The 20,213-nt window shown below is 40.3% G+C and overlaps 2 protein-coding genes and 1 pseudogene across 3 annotated transcripts; 1 reads left to right on the forward strand and 2 right to left on the reverse strand.

The window, feature by feature from the left end:
- The first annotated feature begins 182 nt into the window (after positions 1-182).
- On the forward strand, positions 183-3,623 carry LOC129373807 (uncharacterized; annotated as a pseudogene).
- Positions 3,624-5,015: 1,392 nt separating this feature from the next.
- LOC129373959 (DELTA-sagatoxin-Srs1a-like) lies at positions 5,016-6,986 on the reverse strand. The gene is made up of 3 exons (XM_055052134.1): positions 6,861-6,986; positions 6,273-6,358; positions 5,016-5,696 (listed from the first exon to the last, which is right to left on the reverse strand). Exons 2-3 carry the CDS (start codon positions 6,347-6,349, stop codon positions 5,279-5,281), a joined length of 495 nt encoding a protein of 164 aa, XP_054908109.1. The 5' UTR covers positions 6,350-6,358; positions 6,861-6,986; the 3' UTR covers positions 5,016-5,278.
- Positions 6,987-10,549: 3,563 nt separating this feature from the next.
- abi3a (ABI family, member 3a) lies at positions 10,550-20,151 on the reverse strand. Of its 2 annotated transcripts, XM_055051999.1 has the most exons (12): positions 19,408-20,151; positions 18,716-18,888; positions 18,450-18,620; positions 16,665-16,841; positions 14,938-14,996; positions 14,777-14,830; positions 13,517-13,887; positions 12,411-12,545; positions 12,078-12,212; positions 11,243-11,398; positions 10,956-11,084; positions 10,550-10,875 (listed from the first exon to the last, which is right to left on the reverse strand). In XM_055051999.1, the coding sequence occupies exons 2-12, from the start codon at positions 18,845-18,847 to the stop codon at positions 10,712-10,714; spliced, it is 1,683 nt and encodes a 560-aa protein (XP_054907974.1). In that variant the 5' UTR covers positions 18,848-18,888; positions 19,408-20,151; the 3' UTR covers positions 10,550-10,711. The 2 variants fall into 2 exon arrangements, with proteins under 2 accessions (XP_054907974.1, XP_054907975.1); XM_055052000.1 differs by lacking the exons at positions 11,243-11,398; positions 12,078-12,212.
- Between the last annotated feature and the right edge of the window lie 62 nt (positions 20,152-20,213).

The raw sequence follows: 20,213 nt of genomic DNA on the forward strand, positions 1-20,213 counted from the left end.
TCCTGGATCAGGAGCCCTAACTCACACAAAGAGTCCAATCACACCCGATTATCGGTTATTGATCAGAGGCAGCGACCCCTGGGGATCATCCAGCTGGGATCTGATCAGATCCGATCAGAAAAGAAATCAAGTTTGAACCGTTTATCGCGCAGTTTATTCAGCTGCCAGCAGAGGGCGCTGGCATGAAAAGGAAAGTGGGACTTTTCCTCTTCATTTCATTTTTCTGTCTCCAGGAATAAAATGCCCGTCTTCAGTCAGACCAGCACAATGTCAGCTCAACGACTCAACTCATCCTGTGCATCATGGACCTCATCGCCTTCAGGAGTTCTGCAGCCATCCTCATCCTCTGGAGCCTCCTGACCTCTGCACTCTGCTGTGATTGGCTCTACCACCACAACAACCTGAGGAACATGACGCTGTTTCTGGTCGGGGACCTGGTGAGTAAACAAAAATTAAACCTTTATTTCTATCAAACAAGTAACATGTCAGAGAAAAAATAAGAAGAAAAACCAAATTTTAAAAATTATCTCAATAAACAAAACTTATGTATCCAGTTTGAAAAGGAAGAAAACAAAGTTTATTAAATCTAAATTCTGTATTTACACATTTGTTAAGGAATTGTTGACTTAAAACAATTAAGTTTTAAGTCATTGTCTGATCCTGGATCAGGAGCCCTAACTGACACAAAGAGTCCAATCACACCCGATTATCGGTTATTGATCAGAGGCTTATCCTTTTTGCTGATAAGCAAAAGCTCCTTTTGCTGATAAGTTACGTGCAAGTTAATTTAATCTTATTTCAAGTTTACTAAAATAGTTTTTTTTACCTACTCTATGATAAAGTAAGCAGGAACTATTTTAGTTAAACTTTTTTTTATTGGAAAACTTCAAATGTTTTTTTTTGTTTTGTTTTGTTTTTTCAGTTTGTCTATTATTCTGGGCTCCATTGAAGAAAACTGAAAAAATATTTGATCTTATCTTATTTATAAAAACAGTATAGATCCCTGTTAATTAGAAAATTTGCAATTTAAAGCAGATTTTGTGTAGAAAAGTTGATCACTTTGTGTGGCAAGTAGCTTCTAATTTAAAAGTTCTAGTTCTGTGTTAATTTATTTGATTTATGCCTGAATTATGATTGGAAAAAAAAAATCCAGGGGCCACAAAAGGCCCTTAAACCTTACTTTGAAAACCCTCGTCTTAAAGAGACTCCTTGTGGAGGAAGTCAGTATCAGCGCTTGACGTTCAGTTTCCAGTTAAACCAGTTAAGCAGCTGTGGTTTCTAAAGTGACGCTGAGAAATTGAAAGTTGTTTCATTGTTTTTCAGGGAAATTCGAGACACACCCCGACTCTTCTGCGACTCCCAGACAGACTGTACGAGAAGATTAAGAGCAGAGAGGTAACCAATCGATCAGTCAACGTAATCAGTTCTGTCAGCCAATCAGAGAGCTGCAGCTCACACCTGTCTTTGTGTTTCCAGGAGAACTCCCAGCTGCGCTTCATCAGAGACAACATGGAGCAGATTTACAATCTGTGTCGCCATGGCGACACGTCGGCGACCGGCTGGGACGCCGTGAAGACGACCGACTTGCTGGAGAGCATCGACAGGCAGATCGTGGAGCTCAATGAGTGTGTGAGTGCTCTGCAGCCGGAACAGCGCCGCAGCGCTAACAGGAAATTACACTGAAAAATCAGAATGGAGGTCCAACTTCCAAAAACTTAGAAAAATGTAAACTTACTCCACCGCACATGCATACAAGGCGCAGCAAGCTAGTTACTGCTGACAGATGATGTTTCATTGTCCGCCCCTTTCTGACGTCGCCCTGGAAAACTGCCCATATCAAACCAAACATGTCTGAAGATTCAGTTTCTCCATGTTTTTATATTTAAAGGCAGCCATTTGGGAAACGTCCCTCTCCATTCATTTCCTATTGAACTTGTGTGATGAGGCGACTGGCTTCATTTCTGCTTTTAGGTCAAAATATGTTGTCACAGCCCTAGTTAACTTATGTTTGTCCAACTTCATTTATTTACGTTTTTCTTAAATTGGATTAAATCACTTTGGTTACTTGATACAAATTAATTCCTTTTTTTAAGTTGGATCAGCTGTGTTGTGTTTCAGTGTTGATAGTTGAGCTTCATGTCAAACTTAACCTGCTCTTGTGTTTCCAGGTGAAGGCAACACACAACGAGACAACAAGCAATCATTACAAGCGTTTCGAGAACCGACTGAAACGTTACTACCGATACCTGAAGAACCACACTCTGCTCCACCCTGTGAGTACAAATACTCCACCTCTGAAGTACAAATACTTCACCTCTGAAGTACAAATACTTCACCTCTGAAGTACAAATACTCCACCTCTGAAGTACAAATACTTCACCTCTGAAGTACAAATACTCCACCTCTGAAGTACAAATACTTCACCTCTGAAGTTCAGATGTTCAAACCTGCTGAACTTTCCCACATTTTCTCACATTACAGCCACTAAACTCTATTTCAGTGAGATTACACAAGACAGAAAAACTCCTAGTTTAAAATGTTTAAAAACAAAAATCTGAAGAGACTTTGGCCGATTTTGACCCTCCAACACATGCACGTTTATACCAGAGGGGTCCAAAGTGTGGCCTGGGGGCCATTTGTGGCCCTTGAAGTTATTATTATTTTTTGGCCCTGGCCTGATCATAATAATGGAAAACAATCAATGACCCAAATAATTTTGAGATAGTCTGTTTTATTTTTAATAAGCCATTCTTTACATTTGATACACAGATTCCATAAAATGTATGATTACATTTAAGCAAAGTAAAAAAAATTAAATCGCAAACAAATTTTGACAGTTTGCAAATTTTTAGGCCCCAGGATGAAAAGTTAAGACGCCAGTGACTTAGAATAAGTGAATAATGCTCATCAGAAAAGCAGCCTGTAGTAAAGCTATGCACAGAACTGTTAGCTACTAACACATGGTGGTGGCAGCATCATGCTGTGGGGATTTGAACCTGTTGGAGGTTTAGCTTGCAGCAGGACAAACACCCTAACATCCAACCACAGGTATTATACCTTAGTTTAGTTCAAATCAGATTCATTTTAGGATGGGCTGGTCAAAGTCCAGACCTGAATCCAACTGAAGATCACTGCAGTACAAAATTTATGATCACTGACGATGAAAAAAGTCAGCCTGCAGATGTTAAAACCTGGAAAAAATAAACCTCACAGCAACGTCAGGCAAACGCATATGCATGCCACACTTTTCAGATTTCTAACCATCATAAAAAATAATAATTACAAAATAAAAAACCTTCCACTTGACAACGATGAACTAATTGTGTCAGTCTGTTACACAAAATCCCCCAAAATCCACTGGAATTTGTGGTTGTGTGACAGAAGGAAATGGGACAAAATTCAACAAGTGGGAATATTTTTTTTAGTGTCTGACATTTCAGCTGAAGTAGTGACAGGTGTACTGACCCGGTTCTGCTCCTGCAGGGCGGCAGAGACGGCTGGGAGATGCTCATGAGGTCGATCAAAGAGAACCTGATTCGACTGGACCTGCTGGGGAACCGGATTAAAGCCACCAGGGGGCAGCATTGAGCGATTTAATATTTCTACCACTGAAACCAACTCAATACGCCTCTTCTAGTGTTTTCTATTTATTTTATTTGTGATACTTATTTGTAAATAAGCTGTTATTTATTTATATATTTATTATTTTGTTATTTTTATATGAAAATAAATTATGGAACATCTTATTTGTTGAATGGTTTTTTGTTTTTTTTTAAGCAAATGAGATATGAAAATTAGTTTAGTAAATTATTGAGCTTATTGAGATTAAATCATGTCAAATATGAGACTGAAGTGAAATAACCTCATATTCAAATTTGTTTTCCTTTGACTGAAAACATAACATATCCTCACCAAGGTCTCAAATTTATTATTTTAACTCCACAGAACAAAAAATCATGGAAAAAACTAAACAGATCTCAAGAAAACCTAAAATTTAAAGGGATTATTCTACATTTTAATCATATGTTGGTTGAGTCCTGAAGCTGTCACCTATAGCAGAGTGAGAATGTTATATAATGTGAGGGTGTAACAGAAATATCACAGCAAGACAATGGAAAACAGTGATAAAGTGTAACAGGTGTGACAAATGAGACTATTACAGAGAGCTGCACTGTAAAAACAGAACAAAGGGAGACTGTCTAACAAATGTGACAATGTTCCTAATGAAACAAAGTAAAACTAAAACAGCAAGTGTAGTAGAGAGAGACAGAGTATTTTCACAGGTTCAACAAAGTGAAAATATGTAAAAGAGTGAAGGTAAAAAATGAGACGGAGTCACAGATTTAAAAGAGTGAAAAAGCATAAAAAGTGGAACAAAGTGAAAGTGTCTGACAGGTGCAGTCTGGGACCAGAGTGAGACATAGTGAGACAGAGTGAGACATAGTGAGACAGTGAGACAGAGTGAGGAGAGTGAGACAGAGTGAGACAGAGTGAGACGGCCTCACAAGTGTAAAACTGTCCCTTATTTTCATCAGTTTTGAGTTTTTAGGAATGTTTTTTCTTGGCTGCTGGATCAGTTGGAGATTCTTTACTGTTTTAAGGATCCAAAGGAACTAAAAGTCTTTTTCTCCAGTTCAGAAATCTTGAATTTTCACATTTTACAGTCGACTGATTACTGAACAGAAAATATCAGGGTTGACCCAGCGACACTGGGTCAAACTCAGACCAATGTTACTTTTTTCAACTGGGAAGACTGGAAGCATATAATACTGGACAACTGGGCAACATTTGTGGTGTTCTAGATAAAGAAATAATGGAACCTCTAGATTTAAGATTGTCAGACACTTTTGATCTAATGATGCTCCAGTGTGTTGGAGGCTGTTTGGTTGTAAAGGAAATATAATAATTTGCTGTTGGTGACGCTCTTGCTGTGCACAAGTAGAGGTGAGCTGAACCTGCCAAGAAAAAGAATAAGTAAAAGAAGAAGAAGAAAAAGAAGACGGGTTGCCATGTGCTACTTCCAGTTATCTGCTTGAACATTATTTTATTTGACCTGGTGTATCATACACAACAACATTGTTTGCATGGAGCCTCATAGCATATTTGCATAAGAACCTAATTATTTTATAAGTTCATCAGAGACAGGAAACAAGCAGGGTGTAACCTTCCACTTCACAAAGTAGGACCAACCAAAGTACAGAAGTGGCAATCGACACAGATGATGATGGTTATGCTAACTGATAAACTGGATAAACCGGGCAGGAGGAAGCAGCCGGTCTCAGTTGTCACAGAGCTCCACCTTCAGGACGGGCTGATAGCTGTCGGACATGCTGGCCCTGATGGTCACATGTCCCGCTCTGTGGGTCAGACTGGACCCTTTGGCTTTCCCTCGGACAAACCCGCGCTGCGAGGCGTAGTACATCTCCTTGTAGAGCTCCTCATCGCAGAGTTTGTCCTTGCTGAAGGCTCCCACGGCGTACCAGTTGGAGTAGATGTTGAAGTCGTAGGGAACGGAGAACATGACGGCCAGGCGGCCGCGGTTCTGCTTGGTCGACTCCTGCAGGATGTCGTAGGTGAAGACGGCCACCGAGCCGCAGGCCGTGTGGGGCGTCTTGATGAAGAGCGCGGTGCCGGATTCAGACGGACGGAGAGTTGGAGGCAGAGGAGACTCACAGTTCCCACTGAAGAGATGAACACTGAACACAGACAGAAAGAGATCAATAACAACTGATTCCGACACTCAGAGTTTCATTCCACCTCTGCATCAAGTTTTAGTTTACAAGTTTATTTCAGCTACAAAGTTACAATTGCAGTGACCAATTACTAAACAAGCAGTTAACGTCTAACAGAAAACAGTTCTACCAGCTGCTACATTTCCTTTTATAGAATTTAACTGACCTGAATTCGAGTTTTAAGCCATTTCTGTCCAAACCGTTTAACACAGAATCAGTCTATCAATCAGAAAAACTAATTATGGAAATATGACTCTGTGTCCGTCGCTCTTTCATCTACTAACATGCTAATATAGCCTTTACATCTGAGACTGGCGACAGTCGCACATAAACAAAACAGACCAACACTCTGCTTTCATCTTCTCTGCAGAAGATAAGTTGATTTTGTTTTATTTCAAGTGTATTAAGATATTTGCATTGAAACCAGGCAGATATACTTGGTAAGATTTAGTTTTCTGGTTCTGTATATATATGAGTGTGTCTGTGTGTTCGTGCGTGCGTGCGTGCGTGCGTGTGAGTGTTTTATTTTTTTAAACTCACAGCGGCTCACACAGTGTGAAGCTGGACGTCTTGTTCTGAATCTCCACTTTGCACTGGCGGTGAGTCGGGATGGACATTTCTAGAACCTGTTCAGGGAAACAAACACGGAAATGCTGAAGTTAAAGGAAATGCACATGTCCATCCAAAGTAAATGCTAAAAACTAACCAATAAAGGAGTATATTTTTACTTTAATAAATTAAAACTAATTAGTTGATCAGTTACTGTTATGTTAGATTTATTTCAGCAAAGAATCAATTTTTGTCAGTTCAGAAACGTTGCAGCATTTTTTCAGAGTCTGACAGCAACATCCTGTTTCCGCCATCAAATCACGCTTCTCAGTCTTTCACAGTTACACAATCAGCCTCCTGAGAAAATCCCACATGTTGAGTTCTGCAGCTCAAAAAGCAACAAATCATGCAACACAGAAGGTGTTCCAGCACCTGGAGACCACGGGCGTTTTGGATCTGAGGTTCTGGGTCTATTCTTCAAGAACTCTGTACATAACTGAACTTCTTGGATGAATTCTGGCTCAGACCTGGAAACACCAACCAGAACCAAGGAGAATCATTCAAACAAAAGTGACTCACTTGTTTGGAGCTCCTGAGGAACAACAGCTTTCTGCGGACCTCTGTGTCTGAGAACTGGGTCCAGATTCTGGTCGGGTGAGGGGGGGAAAAGGCGCGGTTTCCTCAGAACATTTCAGCCTTAAAGAGACACAGAGACAGAATCAACTGAGGCAAACAGGCCAGACTTTAACCCCTTAACTGCCTCCCCAAAGACACCTGCATGCCAGGAGGATGTTATCCTCACGGTATGTTAGGTGTGATGATCTGTTTTGGTTATTTCATTCCCCAACGCATTCTGAACTGTTCATCTACATCTGAACTGTTCGTCAACATCTTGAACTGTTAATGAACATCTTGAACTGTTCATCAACATCTGAACTGTTCATCTACATCTGAACTGTTCGTCAACATCTGAACTGTTCGTCAACATCTGAACTGTTCATCAACATCTGAACTGTTCATCAACATCTGAACTGTTCATCAACATCTGAACTGTTCGTGAACATCTGAACTGTTCATCAACATCTGAACTGTTCAACATCTGAACTGTTCATCAACATCTGAACTGTTCGTGAACATCTGAACTGTTCATCAACATCTGAACTGTTCATCAACATCTGAACTGTTCGTGAACATCTGAACTGTTCATCAACATCTGAACTGTTCGTCAACATCTGAACTGTTAATTAACATCTGAACTGTTCGTGAATATCTGAACTGTTCATCAACATCTGAACTGTTCATCAACATCTGAACTGTTCGTGAACATCTGAACTGTTCATCAACATCTGAACTGTTCAACATCTGAACTGTTCATCAACATCTGAACTGTTCATCAACATCTGAACTGTTCGTCAACATCTGAACTGTTCGTCAACATCTTGAACTGTTAATGAACATCTTGAACTGTTCATCAACATCTGAACTGTTAATGAACATCTTGAACTGTTAATGAACATCTGAACTGTTAATGAACATCTGAACTGTTCAACATCTGAACTGTTCATCAACATCTGAACTGTTCGTGAACATCTGAACTGTTCATCAACATCTGAACTGTTCATCAACATCTGAACTGTTCGTGAACATCTGAACTGTTCATCAACATCTGAACTGTTCGTCAACATCTGAACTGTTAATTAACATCTGAACTGTTCGTGAATATCTGAACTGTTCATCAACATCTGAACTGTTCATCAACATCTGAACTGTTCGTGAACATCTGAACTGTTCATCAACATCTGAACTGTTCAACATCTGAACTGTTCATCAACATCTGAACTGTTCATCAACATCTGAACTGTTCGTGAACATCTGAACTGTTCATCAACATCTGAACTGTTCAACATCTGAACTGTTCATCAACATCTGAACTGTTCATCAACATCTGAACTGTTCGTCAACATCTGAACTGTTCGTCAACATCTTGAACTGTTAATGAACATCTTGAACTGTTCATCAACATCTGAACTGTTCGTCAACATCTGAACTGTTAATGAACATCTTGAACTGTTAATGAACATCTGAACTGTTAATGAACATCTGAACTGTTAATGAACATCTGAACTGTTCGTGAATGTCTGCACAGTCTGGAATGTTAATGAACATCTGAACATTGCTCCTGTTCCTTGGTTCTGCTCTGACAATGATAAATCCTGTGTTGGTGTTTTCAGAGTTGCTTACTTCGGTCAGAACCATCGTGTGAGTCAGTGGACCTTGGTCACTGTGGAAACACCCACAAGGCTGTGGTTTTGGAGATCCCCTGACTCCAGCCTTCACAGACTGACCTTTGGTTTTAAACCGTGATGCTCCTGTTCGCTGCGTTCTCGAACAAAGACTTGGTTGCCTGACTGGTTTCAAGCTTTTGGTTTTCATGTCACTTTCTAGGTGAGGTTCCTTTCATTTTCTAGTTGGTCATATTTTTCCACAGATTGAATGAAGCCACAGAAACCTGAAGAGAGCCATGAAACCAACATGTTTGAATCTGGGATTTGGTGGATTAACAATCTTTTTATGGCTTTAATTTGGCTATGAACCTGAGAAACAGAAAACAGACGTGAAGCAAACTTTTACTGCGAAAAAAGCAGAAGGACTTGTTCCTTCTCACGGATTTCTGTGTTTTGAGCCTCTTAAAACTCCAGAACCGAGCCAGAATCCATGATGACATGAAAACCAGCTCCCTCTGATCGCCCTGACTCACTTTGCTCAGTTAAAGGAAGTGAAATTGTCGCGTTGCAAGGCTCCAGCAGCTGCAGGAAGGAAACCAACATAGGAAACCTGAACAAGCAAAACAAAAAAAGTAAAAAAAGTTGAAACTCCCTTGAGAGTAATGAAATGAAAAGTATCGGTTTATGCAACTCACTAGAATTTATATGGAATTCAGTGGAACAGATTGAGTCACCTCTCAGGAATAAATCTGAGATTTTTGTGGTAGAAAATCAAAAACAAGAACCACTCAGAGTGAAACATCTGCTGGCATGAAGGGACTGAACGTTTCTCCTCATTAAACATGGCCAACACGTCTGTTGGCCAATCAAACGTCACAGTTTTAACCCCTGACAGCTTGAGCTTCTCTGCGGGGAATCCCAATGCAAACCAACAGAAACATCAACTTTTACAATGTTTTTTCTTACTTTTATTCATTATTCAACAATTTTTACATTTGTTTAGCATAAATGTTGCCTCATGCCTTCTGGTTTTGTTTTTTTTTTTGCAGTAGGATTCCTAAAGTCTTAACAGAAACTTTTCTGCTTTTCAGGAGCAAAGCAGCTTCATAAATTTGACTGGTAGCCATGCAGAAACATAAGCATGTAAAATCACAGTTTAAGAAATTATTTTTAATGTATTATGATTATAATGGCTTAAGACCAGACTGAGATTTATTTTTTAATTACAAATAAGTTAGAATGAAATTGAAATATTAGCAAAATAAAGATAAAAATACCAGAAAAAGTTCAAAAAGTTGTTAAAACTTTGAATATATCTGTAAAATTTATACAGATATACTTTATTGTGAAGTACAGCTTCACAATATGCTCAATATTTCTCATTTTAATTTGTGTATGATTATAAAATTATTACTTCATTCTACAAATATTCTGTCATTTTGTCAATATCAGTACATTTTTCTTAATTTTTGACTTCATTCATGTATTATTATGATTTTATTCTCATATTTATAAGACTTTTTGTCATGCAAATTTTTTATTATAATTTTTTTTATGTTTTTTGTATGACAAAGTCTTGTCATACAAATCATAATTATTGTGTTATTATTAACTGTTTTGATAATTATGACTTTATACTTGTATTATTATGACTTACTCTCATATGACTTAATTCTCATAATATTATGGATTTATTGTCATATAACTTTTTTCTTGCAATATGTAATATTTAATAATTTTATTCTGTTTATATTATGACTTTATTCTCTTAATTACTTTTTTTCTAAACTTGGCCCTAATACTTCATTTAAAAAATAAAAAAAAAACAGATTAGATTTTACAATAAAAAATTATAAATCAATGATTAAGAAATTTATATGTTATTTCATTTTAGTGATTTAAAAAATATATATCCTGAATTGGGACCATATTTCTCATGGCTTTGAAATTTTTTTTTAATTTGACGGTAATAGTTTTGCAGTCAGAAAAGAGAGGAAACAGCGCCCTCTGATGGTCAGAACACAAAACAGACAGAACCACCTGGGAGCTTTTCAGGTAAAACACTTTTATTTCCGTTATTTACACTCAGACAAATATTAATGACCTACTAACAGCTGGAATAATAATGTTTCTCTATAACTTGTTTGATGAGTAAAACAGAAAAATAAGCAACTCCATAGCAACAGAAAAGGGGCGTGGCTTCATCTAGTCACATGTCTGGACGTAGTTGTTCGGGAAGAAGCCCTCCCGGCCATTACAGACGCCCTCATACCAGCCGTCGTCATGGCGACGCATCACGTAGATGATGTCCCCCTCAGTTAGAGGGAGGTCGTCAGGCTTGGAGGCCTCGTAAGTATACAGCGCCACCACTAGGACAAAAAGAGGAAGTGCATGATCAGTAACATCTCACTGTAACAGTGCAGCGCCATGGTGGGGCGGCTGGTGGCACCTTTCTCCAGGTAGTCTGGGGGAGCGTTGATGTCATAGTCCACTGGAGGAGGAAGGGGCGGCGTGATGTCATCAAATTCTCCAATATCATCCAATGGAAGAGGAGGGGGCGGGGCTAAGATCTGAAGATCTACGAGAGTACAGGAGCCATGAACAGAGCGGCTCTGTGTTACATATCTGTTTTACTACATTTGTACTACACACTTAGAGATGAGTAGCACTGCTACACAATGCTCTTCTATAGTTAGTTGTGCTACATCTACAGCAGTACCACTACTGGTTCCTTACCCAGGTGTTCAAGACGAGCAGGTAAGCAGAGCCGAGAGGAGGCAGAGGAAGAGCGAGAGAGCAGGGGGAAGGGAGAAGAGGAAGAGGAGGACGAAGAAGCGCTGGGCTCTGGAGGGGCATGAGGGGGAGGATAGGGAGGAGGAGGGGGAATCCTGACTGACACACAGAGAGAAGCCGAGTCAGTTTAGAGAACCAGGAGCCAACATCTGACCTGAAACTGACATGAACTGTTCATATGGATATTCTGAACTGTTCACCAACATCTGAACATTCTGAACTGTTCACCGACATCTGAACATTCTGAACTGTTCACCGACATCTGAACATTCTGAACTGTTCGCCGACATCTGAACATTCTGAACTGTTCGCCGACATCTGAACATTCTGAACAGTTCGCCGACATCTGAACATTCTGAACTGTTCGCCGACATCTGAACATTCTGAACTGTTCGCCGACATCTGAACATTCTGAACTGTTCACCGACATCTGAACATTCTGAACTGTTCACCGACATCTGAACATTCTGAACTGTTCACCGACATCTGAACATTCTGAACTGTTCACCGACATCTGAACATTCTGAACTGTTCACCGACATCTGAAGTTTTAATCAGTATCTCGACCATTCATAAACATCTGAACATCCATGGTTCAGATGGGACATGGTCACACGACGGGCATTTTCCTAAAATGTCCTCCAACTTCAGTCACTCCAGGAATTTAATCCAACACCGTTTATAACTGTGTTAGTTATGAACAACCTGACGACCCTAAAACTAATCAGTGATCCATCGTCAGCATCTCCTGAGTTCTGATTGGACGACAGCAGCTTACATGACTGGACTGCAGGCAAGAAGAGAGAGCGAGTGTAGCGGCAGCGAGAGGCTGGGCCTGAGCGGACCCTCAGAGAGACAGAGCGAGTGGTTGGAGGCGAGCGCCGGCGGCGACTCCTCCGAGATGTGAGGGTCACTGAAAAATACCACAGAAGAAGTAAAAACTGCAAATAAGCAGCAGAGAAGAAACAGAAAGTGAAACAACTGAGGAATGACGAGTCGGGGGTTCGATTCCCCACTTTGCTGATTGTCTTCCCCACTTCCTGTCTGATTGCTGTTTATGATGGACCCAAAAAAAATTCTAAAAGTTGATCCAACTAAAATATGGTATTACCGTCTCCTTCCTGGGGAGGTGGAGGCGGTGGGGGCGGGGCCAGAAAATCTGAGCCGTCATTGGGTAATGGCGGGAAGCCATCATTATCAGAGGGAGGGGGAGGGGGAGAAGGTGGCACGCTGTTCTCCTCCACCACTGAGGAAAGACAATAGAGATGATGTCATTATGATGTCACAGGACTTCTTTTTGTTTAATCCACAAAGACAAAAATCAGCTTAGATCAGATGAAGATGCTCAGTTATTTCATAAAATAATAACCAAATTAATAAAATCAGGATTAGAATAATTTATTTTTAACAATTACTTGAGAGTAATATTAGCATTAATTTCTTGCAATACCGGAATCGGTATGATTACAATGCAAAACCCTGATTATTTTGAGATTTAATTAATTTGAATAAAACAATATTTTAAACCTGCAGGGGGCGTCAAAGTACAGAATACATAAAACACAAACGTGAATTTAAGTAAAATCAGTAGCATAGGTAGTCAGAGTTGAATGTTAGAGTGAGCCACTGGTTGCTATGGTAACTGATGGAGAGCCCACAGCACCACTCTTTTGTCAGAAACACAGACATGAGGCCTCACACTGAAATCTGCAAATGTTTCCAATTACTGTAAGAGCAGAGAAATTAGTTTGTGTATTTGGCAAAAAAAAAGTCTTTCTGGAGCTAAGTATTTAGTTTGAAGTTTAATGTTTAGCTTGCTAACTAAATATTTATATCAGTGTGAAATATTTAGTTTGTAAACTAAAGATTTAGTTGTGAGATAATCATTTACATTGCAATTCAAAAATTTAGCTTGCTCATTAAATATCTAATTTTAAAATATGACATTTAAGAAGATACCAACATGGTTGAAACATTATTTTAGGGTTGGGGTTAGGGTCAGGGGTCAGGGGTTAGGGTTAGGGGTTAGGGTTCTCCATTTATAACAGAAATGGAGAAATGGCCAGAAAAAAAACAATTATGACGTCTGATAAGAAATGAGTAAAATACAACAGCAATCCCTATTGTGTTTGTTTGGCATAATATGGGTTGTGTTTACATTTAAATTTTGGCTTTGATGATTCAGTTTGTCGTGAGAACACGTTCTGATTTTATCACCTGTTTCCAGGGTGAGCGGTGCGATTGGAGGAGGATCAGGAGCACTGTTATTGATCACAACCCCAGAAGAAGGAGGCAGAGGAGGTGCTGGAGGAGGAGGTGGAGCACTTTGACTGATCACAACCCCTGAGGAGCCAGGAGGAGGAGGAGGAGGAGGAGCTGTTGGAGCCACCATCACTCCTGAGGAATCAGGAGGCGGAGGAGGAGGGGGCAGGCCGGAGATGACGCCCCCACTCTGAGGCGAAGCCTCATCAGGGAGAGGAGGAGGAAGTGGAGCTTCATCCAGCAAACTGGTGAGGATGTCACAGTCAGGTGGAGCCTGGCCAATGGGGGGGATAGTGGGCGGAGCTACAGGTTTCCCAAAGCTGGACCTTAGAGGGAGAATCATGATGATTAAATAACCGAGTCAGATGAAAATGATGACTGATTAATTGATCAGCCATCAATCATAGCCACAAGAAGGAAACTGAGATCTGGGAAATCTGCATTTAGGAATCATTACCTTCCTACAATAGTAGCATAAGTAGATTTTATTTATTTATTTTGTCTAATGTGATTTTGTCAAAACCACCATCTCTGTTTTAGCAAAACAAAAAACAAAAAAAAACAACCAAACAAAAAAGCATTGACTTAGAGCCAGGAAGGTGATGAGATATAACTTGTGGAATACCTCAAGGATCACTGATTGGGTCATTCTTGTTTCTTTATTTTAATGGCAATTTTGCTCTAATAATTCAATAAAACATGTTTGTTTTCATGATTTTTTTCATCCTAACGTCCCAAATTGTGGGGATTTAACTACATGGAATTCAGACCCAAATAATCTAAATTTTGGCTGAAGATCTTAAAAATATGAGGAGAAAATAAAAAAATGTCTCTCTTACATGTTGAAATAAAATTTTGGTCTGACCTAAAGACGGATACAATGGTTATGAATTTCCCAGAAAGCATGTTTTTATAAAAATATTTCTATGCCAATTTAATTTATTATCCGACTGCAATTTCTGAGAAAGTTATACTATCAAATTTAATTATTAGAAAAAAAAAATTAAAAAGCTTGAAGACCTGCAATTGTCTTTATATTTGAAAAAAATCAGCATTATCACCAAAAGATCAGACTTATTTAATGATAATTATTTTGTTATTTTCTTTTGCATACCAAACAAAGGAGATTTATTAGTTTTGAAATTAAAAATTAAGTGAAACAATTTTCTAAGCTACGCAGGCCTCATTCGGCTGAGACATGAACCTGGCTCTTACCCTCCAGCAGGGGGAGCCACAGGGCACTGAACTGGCTCAGGGGCTTTGTTGGACCTGAAACAGACACACATGAAACTGCAGTCAGACTTCCTGTGTGAGTCTTTGCTGCGAAAACAAGAAACTGCTGAGTACAGAAGCTCAGCAGAGGAGGAGAAGCAGACCTGATGGAGGCTCCGTGTTTCCGGATTGTTCCCGTTTTCTCCGGCTGTTTCCCAGAGACCTGCAGGGACGAGGGGGCAAACACAGAGCAGGGTGAACATGAATGGAGCCCTTAGCTTTCAGCAGCTCTAATTAGTCTCTCCAAACATTTTCCCACGGCCAACAAAGAGCCTCAGCTCAGGGTGTGTGTGTGTGTGTGTGTGTGTGTGTGTGTGTGTGTGGTGTGTGTGTGTGTGTGTGTGTGTGTGTGTGTGTGTGTGTGTGTGTGTGTGTGTGTGAAGTCCGGCGGGACATTCAGACCCCGTGGACATCACAGGGACAGACGCTGTGTAGAGGTGGATGTTGGTGCTAACAGGGCTGTCTGAGTGTGTTTTTCTGCTAAATTAATCAGAATTAGTCAGAGTCTAGGTTGGTGTCCCCAAAGAGCAGGGGGTTTATTGAAGATACACAACCATGCATATGTGTGTGTGTGTGTGTGTGTGTGTGTGTGTGTGTGTGTGTGTGTGTGTGTGTGTGTGTGTGTGTGTGTGTGTGTGTGTGTCTGAGGGGGTGATGGGGGTTAAGAGCTTTGTCCTTTTTTTGTTGTGAACTGCAAAGAAAATTCATCCATCTTTAAAACTTAGCCTCATAATGTGCAACATTTTTCTAATGTTGCAAGTAAATTAATAAGTCAGCAGAACTAGTACTATTTCATCAATATTAAGTAATTATTGCCTTTAAAAGAAAATATATTTTGTGCAATAATTGCACTTCCTTTTAGTGCAATAAGCTTTTCGCACTAAAAGGAAGTGAAAAAGAATTGATAACTTGTTGTGTTTTTGCAGTGTCACCCCTACAATCCAATATAGAAGCTTACATTTCAGTTTTGATCTCAACTGATTTCAGAAAAAAATTAAAGAAGATTTAAAATACGTTTAATTTGAGTTTTAAAATATTTTGTAATATCTTCTTTTGCTTGTCTCTTTCTTCTCAGATTAACATTGAGAATCCTTGTTTCTCACTTTGCTTTTGTCTTTAGAAATGTGGCAGTTTTAATGGGTGAGGGTGGCCTAGAACTACGCAAAGCAAAGATTTGAGTTTAAGGTAAATAGCTCAAAGTTAGTAGCAGAACAATGATGCTCCTGAATGGTTGGTTTCAAAGTTTTGGAACTGAACTGATACATAAAGAAAAGCCACCAAAGGTCCTGGGTCAGGTCTTTCAGACAATCTCCTTGAGAAAATATTATTCATCTGATGCAAATTTTTCTTGGCTTAATTTTATGAAAACTGTTTTTACTCAGGTCCACTGGAAGAAAATTTACAGGTGGATCTTTACTGAGATGTTTAAGCTGTATCAGTTTTGCTGCTACATTGTTTTGACACTGTTTGTTAATTTTCAAATGAGAACTGATAAATCTGAAAAGAGAAGTAGTGTCACTTGGAGTCTGAAAAGGAAACTTTTTGCAGCATTAATTCTGCTTCTGTGGTTCTGTGCAGAAGAGACTTCCTGTTAGCTTGCCGTTCGCAGCTAACAATGCTTCACTTCTGCTCTCTGCTGTTTCTTTTTGGGTGTAAATGTTGCTTTGTGTATCTTTTAATAACCAGAATGCTGACTCCCATCAACCAGCCTAAACTGGACTAACCCTCCTGCTCTATAGCTTTTCATCCAAGGCAATAAGATTTAAGCTAACCTACTCGAGAAGAGCTGCCAAAGGTCAAATAAAAACATTAAACTGAAGGTGAGTGCTACCTTTATGCCATGGCCGATGTCGTCTAGCTGCTGGTAGTTGATTGGTCGGCGGCTGTACGATAGGCGGGGCTGTGTGCCAGTTGGAGGGATGATCTTATGGTTGCGAGGAACTCGTCTGACTGCCGTGAAGGCACCGATTTCCCTCCGTGCAACTTTCTCTTTATGCATTTCTATGGTCTGTGGAAAACAATTAGAGAGTGTGAAAATATTCTGAACTACAAACATAACGAGAGAAAGTCTGGAGAGAAAGTCTTGAACTTTTCCTTCAAAGTTTGACTAAACGCAGACATGACTTTGAAAAGCTGAAGTAATCAAACTTCATGAGGAAGTTTAGTCTGACCTTCGTTTTAAGGAAGCAGTCACAACAAAAGAGGTCACAGCAAAAGATACCTTCCCTCCAGTCAGTTGATATTTTATCAGACAATTAATGACAACACATTTGTCCTTCCCAGTCAAGATCATGAAGGATCCTAGAGGTTAGCAGTCCTGGATGCCATGGCATCCAGGACTGGTTGTTAGACAGCCAACCCAGACTTGCCAATGTTTTCCCAGGTCAGAAGGGGAATAATCCCTCCTGAGAGTCTCCACTCAGGTCTTCTCATTACCTCCAAAAGGAGGGAACCTGATCATTTTGTGGCTCATTTCACAAAATGAGTCACTTTAAGTGACTCGTTTTGATGCAGAGGAGTTGTAATCCAAGGTCCCCCCAAGGTCAACCCCTTATGAGGCATAACCCAGGTATCCTAAACCAGAAGGTCATCCAACTCATCCCAGGAGTTCTGTAATCATGATCCATTTCTCAACACTGGATGAATTAGTGAATCCAGATCTCCCTAGGACCTCTTCCAACTGAGGCAAAGAGACCACTAACCGAACAGGAAGTACTCCACTGATCCAGGAAGTGGCTTGATGCAGGGCTTCGTCCTATGTTAGGTGTAACTTGTCAAATTTGCCTCATGGTAAGGGTGGGAGGTTCAGACTAACAGTCATTCACTGAATTGGACTATAGGAACATTGATACCAAGACTAGAGTAAGCTAACCTTGAAACTTGTCTCTTGGCCAACCTTGTGACCTAACCTCAAGGTTAAGCCTCAGCTTATGGCAAAGGTTATGCATAATGATGTTTCCTAACATAAACTGACAGAAGGCAATACATTTTTCAGATTTTTCTTTAAAAAGGTCATAAAAAAGAAGTTAGACAAGAGTGAAGAGGTTGTAACCGGTCAGGAAAATATTTTGCTAAGAGTCTGAACAAGAGACTAACTTTCAGTTTAAGATAAACAATCATCAGAAAGATCCAGCTGGGTGTTGCAGACCAAAATCTAAGGACAACAAAAAGAAAATGATCAGATTTATGTGAACTTTTGAGAAGACAATATCTTCAGAGGGGTTTTCGCCCCATTCACTGATCTTTCCAAAGCACCCCCTGATGTTTAACACCATCATTCACAGAGCGGTCCAGGTCTGGATCATGGATGCTTCTGGACAGATCCTTAAATCACAGCAGAGCGTTGAGCAGATCAGAAAACAATAAGGAAGCAGCAAACAGAGACTCCATTCATCCATCCATTCAGACCCTGGTTGCTCAGGCTGTCCCTGTAAACAGCCTCACGACTGGGAGGACCCTGAACTTCATTCCAACTTCAATCAGTCCAACCGGAGGAACAGAGTCCTTCTACTGAAGCCCTTAGTGAGAACATTTCAAGAACATTTTCAAAATATCTTTTATCTACCTGTCTACCCTGGTAAATATAATGTGTTTTAATTGAGAGGTTTATACTCACCTGACCAATCAGATTTATGGAGGACTCCATCTGGCGAAGCTGATTTGTCTGAGCGTCTAGCAGACTCAGGACGCTGTTAGCCAGAGTGCTGATCTGATATGCAACACTGGCTAATGACTGGGTGGCAAAGTTTTTAGTTTCTTCCAATGCCTTCTTGCTGTTTTCACCTGACTGTTAGAAACACCAGAGAAATATTAGACTGGTTGGTTTCAGCAGGCGGTATTTAGATGTTCTGAAGCTTTAAAGGTGGCAGTAGCGGTACCAACCTGGGTGTAGGTGTTGTAACAGTAATCGGCCACGTTGAGCAGGTTTTGATAGTTTTCCTGCAGAGCTTTCCTGGCGCCTGGAGCTTCCTCCAGAATCTTGGTCACCTCATCCTTATAGTTTTGGTCCTTCATGATCTCGGAGTTGATAGTCCACAGAAATCAACTGGTTTGATCTGCAGGGAGACAGAGACAGAATGAACCCACTCAGAACCACAGCTCAATGGGTGCTGGAAAAGTCCAGCTGGGTTTCAAGCCTCAGAGAGGAGGGAACCAGCAGAACCAGCTGATTGTTAGACAGCCTCTATTACCAGCGTCGGTTAAGTCTGTTTCTGTTTGAAGAACACTTGCTGCTGATTTGACCAGATTCAGGAACTACTTCACCCAGAAGCCTGTCTGAGAACCGAGTCTGCTGTCTTTATGCGGCAACACTCTGCCACCTCATTTACTTCATTTTCAGACTTATTTTAGCTCTTCAAAAGGTGATCTGAGTTTAAAACTGGTTATTTAGGCTTCTTACACAAATACAAGTAACTTTCCTGCAGAATAAGTTAAACTGGTCAAAAATAATCTCATCTGCTGTCACTGTTTCTAACTCAACATGCAATTATCTTTACAGAGTCCAACAGAACCAGAAGGAGGTTCTTTGCCAGATCTTCTGTTATTTTTGAAGCTGTAATTGATCAGAGACTCACCAGAAGCCAGAGGGAAACAGAGTGATGAAGTGATGAAGATCCTCCTGTTTCTGACAAACTTCACTCTGCAGCTCCAAGTTTCCTCTACTGCTGCAGCCAAAGATCCTCTCTGTTAGACAGACCACTCACTCCTCACAGCAACCAGAAAGACCCAAAGCACCAAGTATGAGCTTGCAGAAATTGGTCAGAGTGAGTGCTCCTCCCCGTGTTTCTAGTGCTCTGTGTGAACCTGCTCAGTTTAAACCACTTCCTGTTCCTCATCAAGTCAAATTGGGTCATCAGAAGCATCAAAGAGACTTTCTTTCCATTCACTTCCTCTAATCACCCTCAGTGATATTTAAAACTTCCTTGACTATCCATGAACCTCTTTAAAAAAACCTACACATTCCTTAAAGATGCTCCTGGTCAGATGAAGGAGGCATAACCCCTTCAGAGACACATCGTCCCATTAGACTGAAGACCTGAATCGCTCTAAAAGAACCCAGAGCTTCACTAAAAGATATCTGAAATGCAAATCCTTTTGAGAAACACATTCTCCCAAATTACCTGGAGCTTTCTGTGAGTTACCTGAACCAAATTGGAGAGATACCCAAAGGCCTCTGGGAAGCACCTCAACCTGTTTAGCTACTCTCACGTCCTAAGCAACACCAGAATCACTTCAGTTACCCAACTGCCTTCAGAGATTCCTGACACCTGACTTTCTCAACTGTTCTGAGAGCCTTAGAGTTAAACATTCATACCAAACACCAGAAGTGACTGCTGCAGTGCCCCCTGCTGGCTTCCTCTGCATGGTTGAAGAAATATCC

Source organism: Poeciliopsis prolifica, unplaced genomic scaffold (genome assembly GCF_027474105.1).
Source record: "Poeciliopsis prolifica strain line A6 unplaced genomic scaffold, Auburn_PproV2 SCAFFOLD034, whole genome shotgun sequence".
NCBI classification, from domain to species: Eukaryota; Metazoa; Chordata; class Actinopteri; order Cyprinodontiformes; family Poeciliidae; genus Poeciliopsis; species Poeciliopsis prolifica.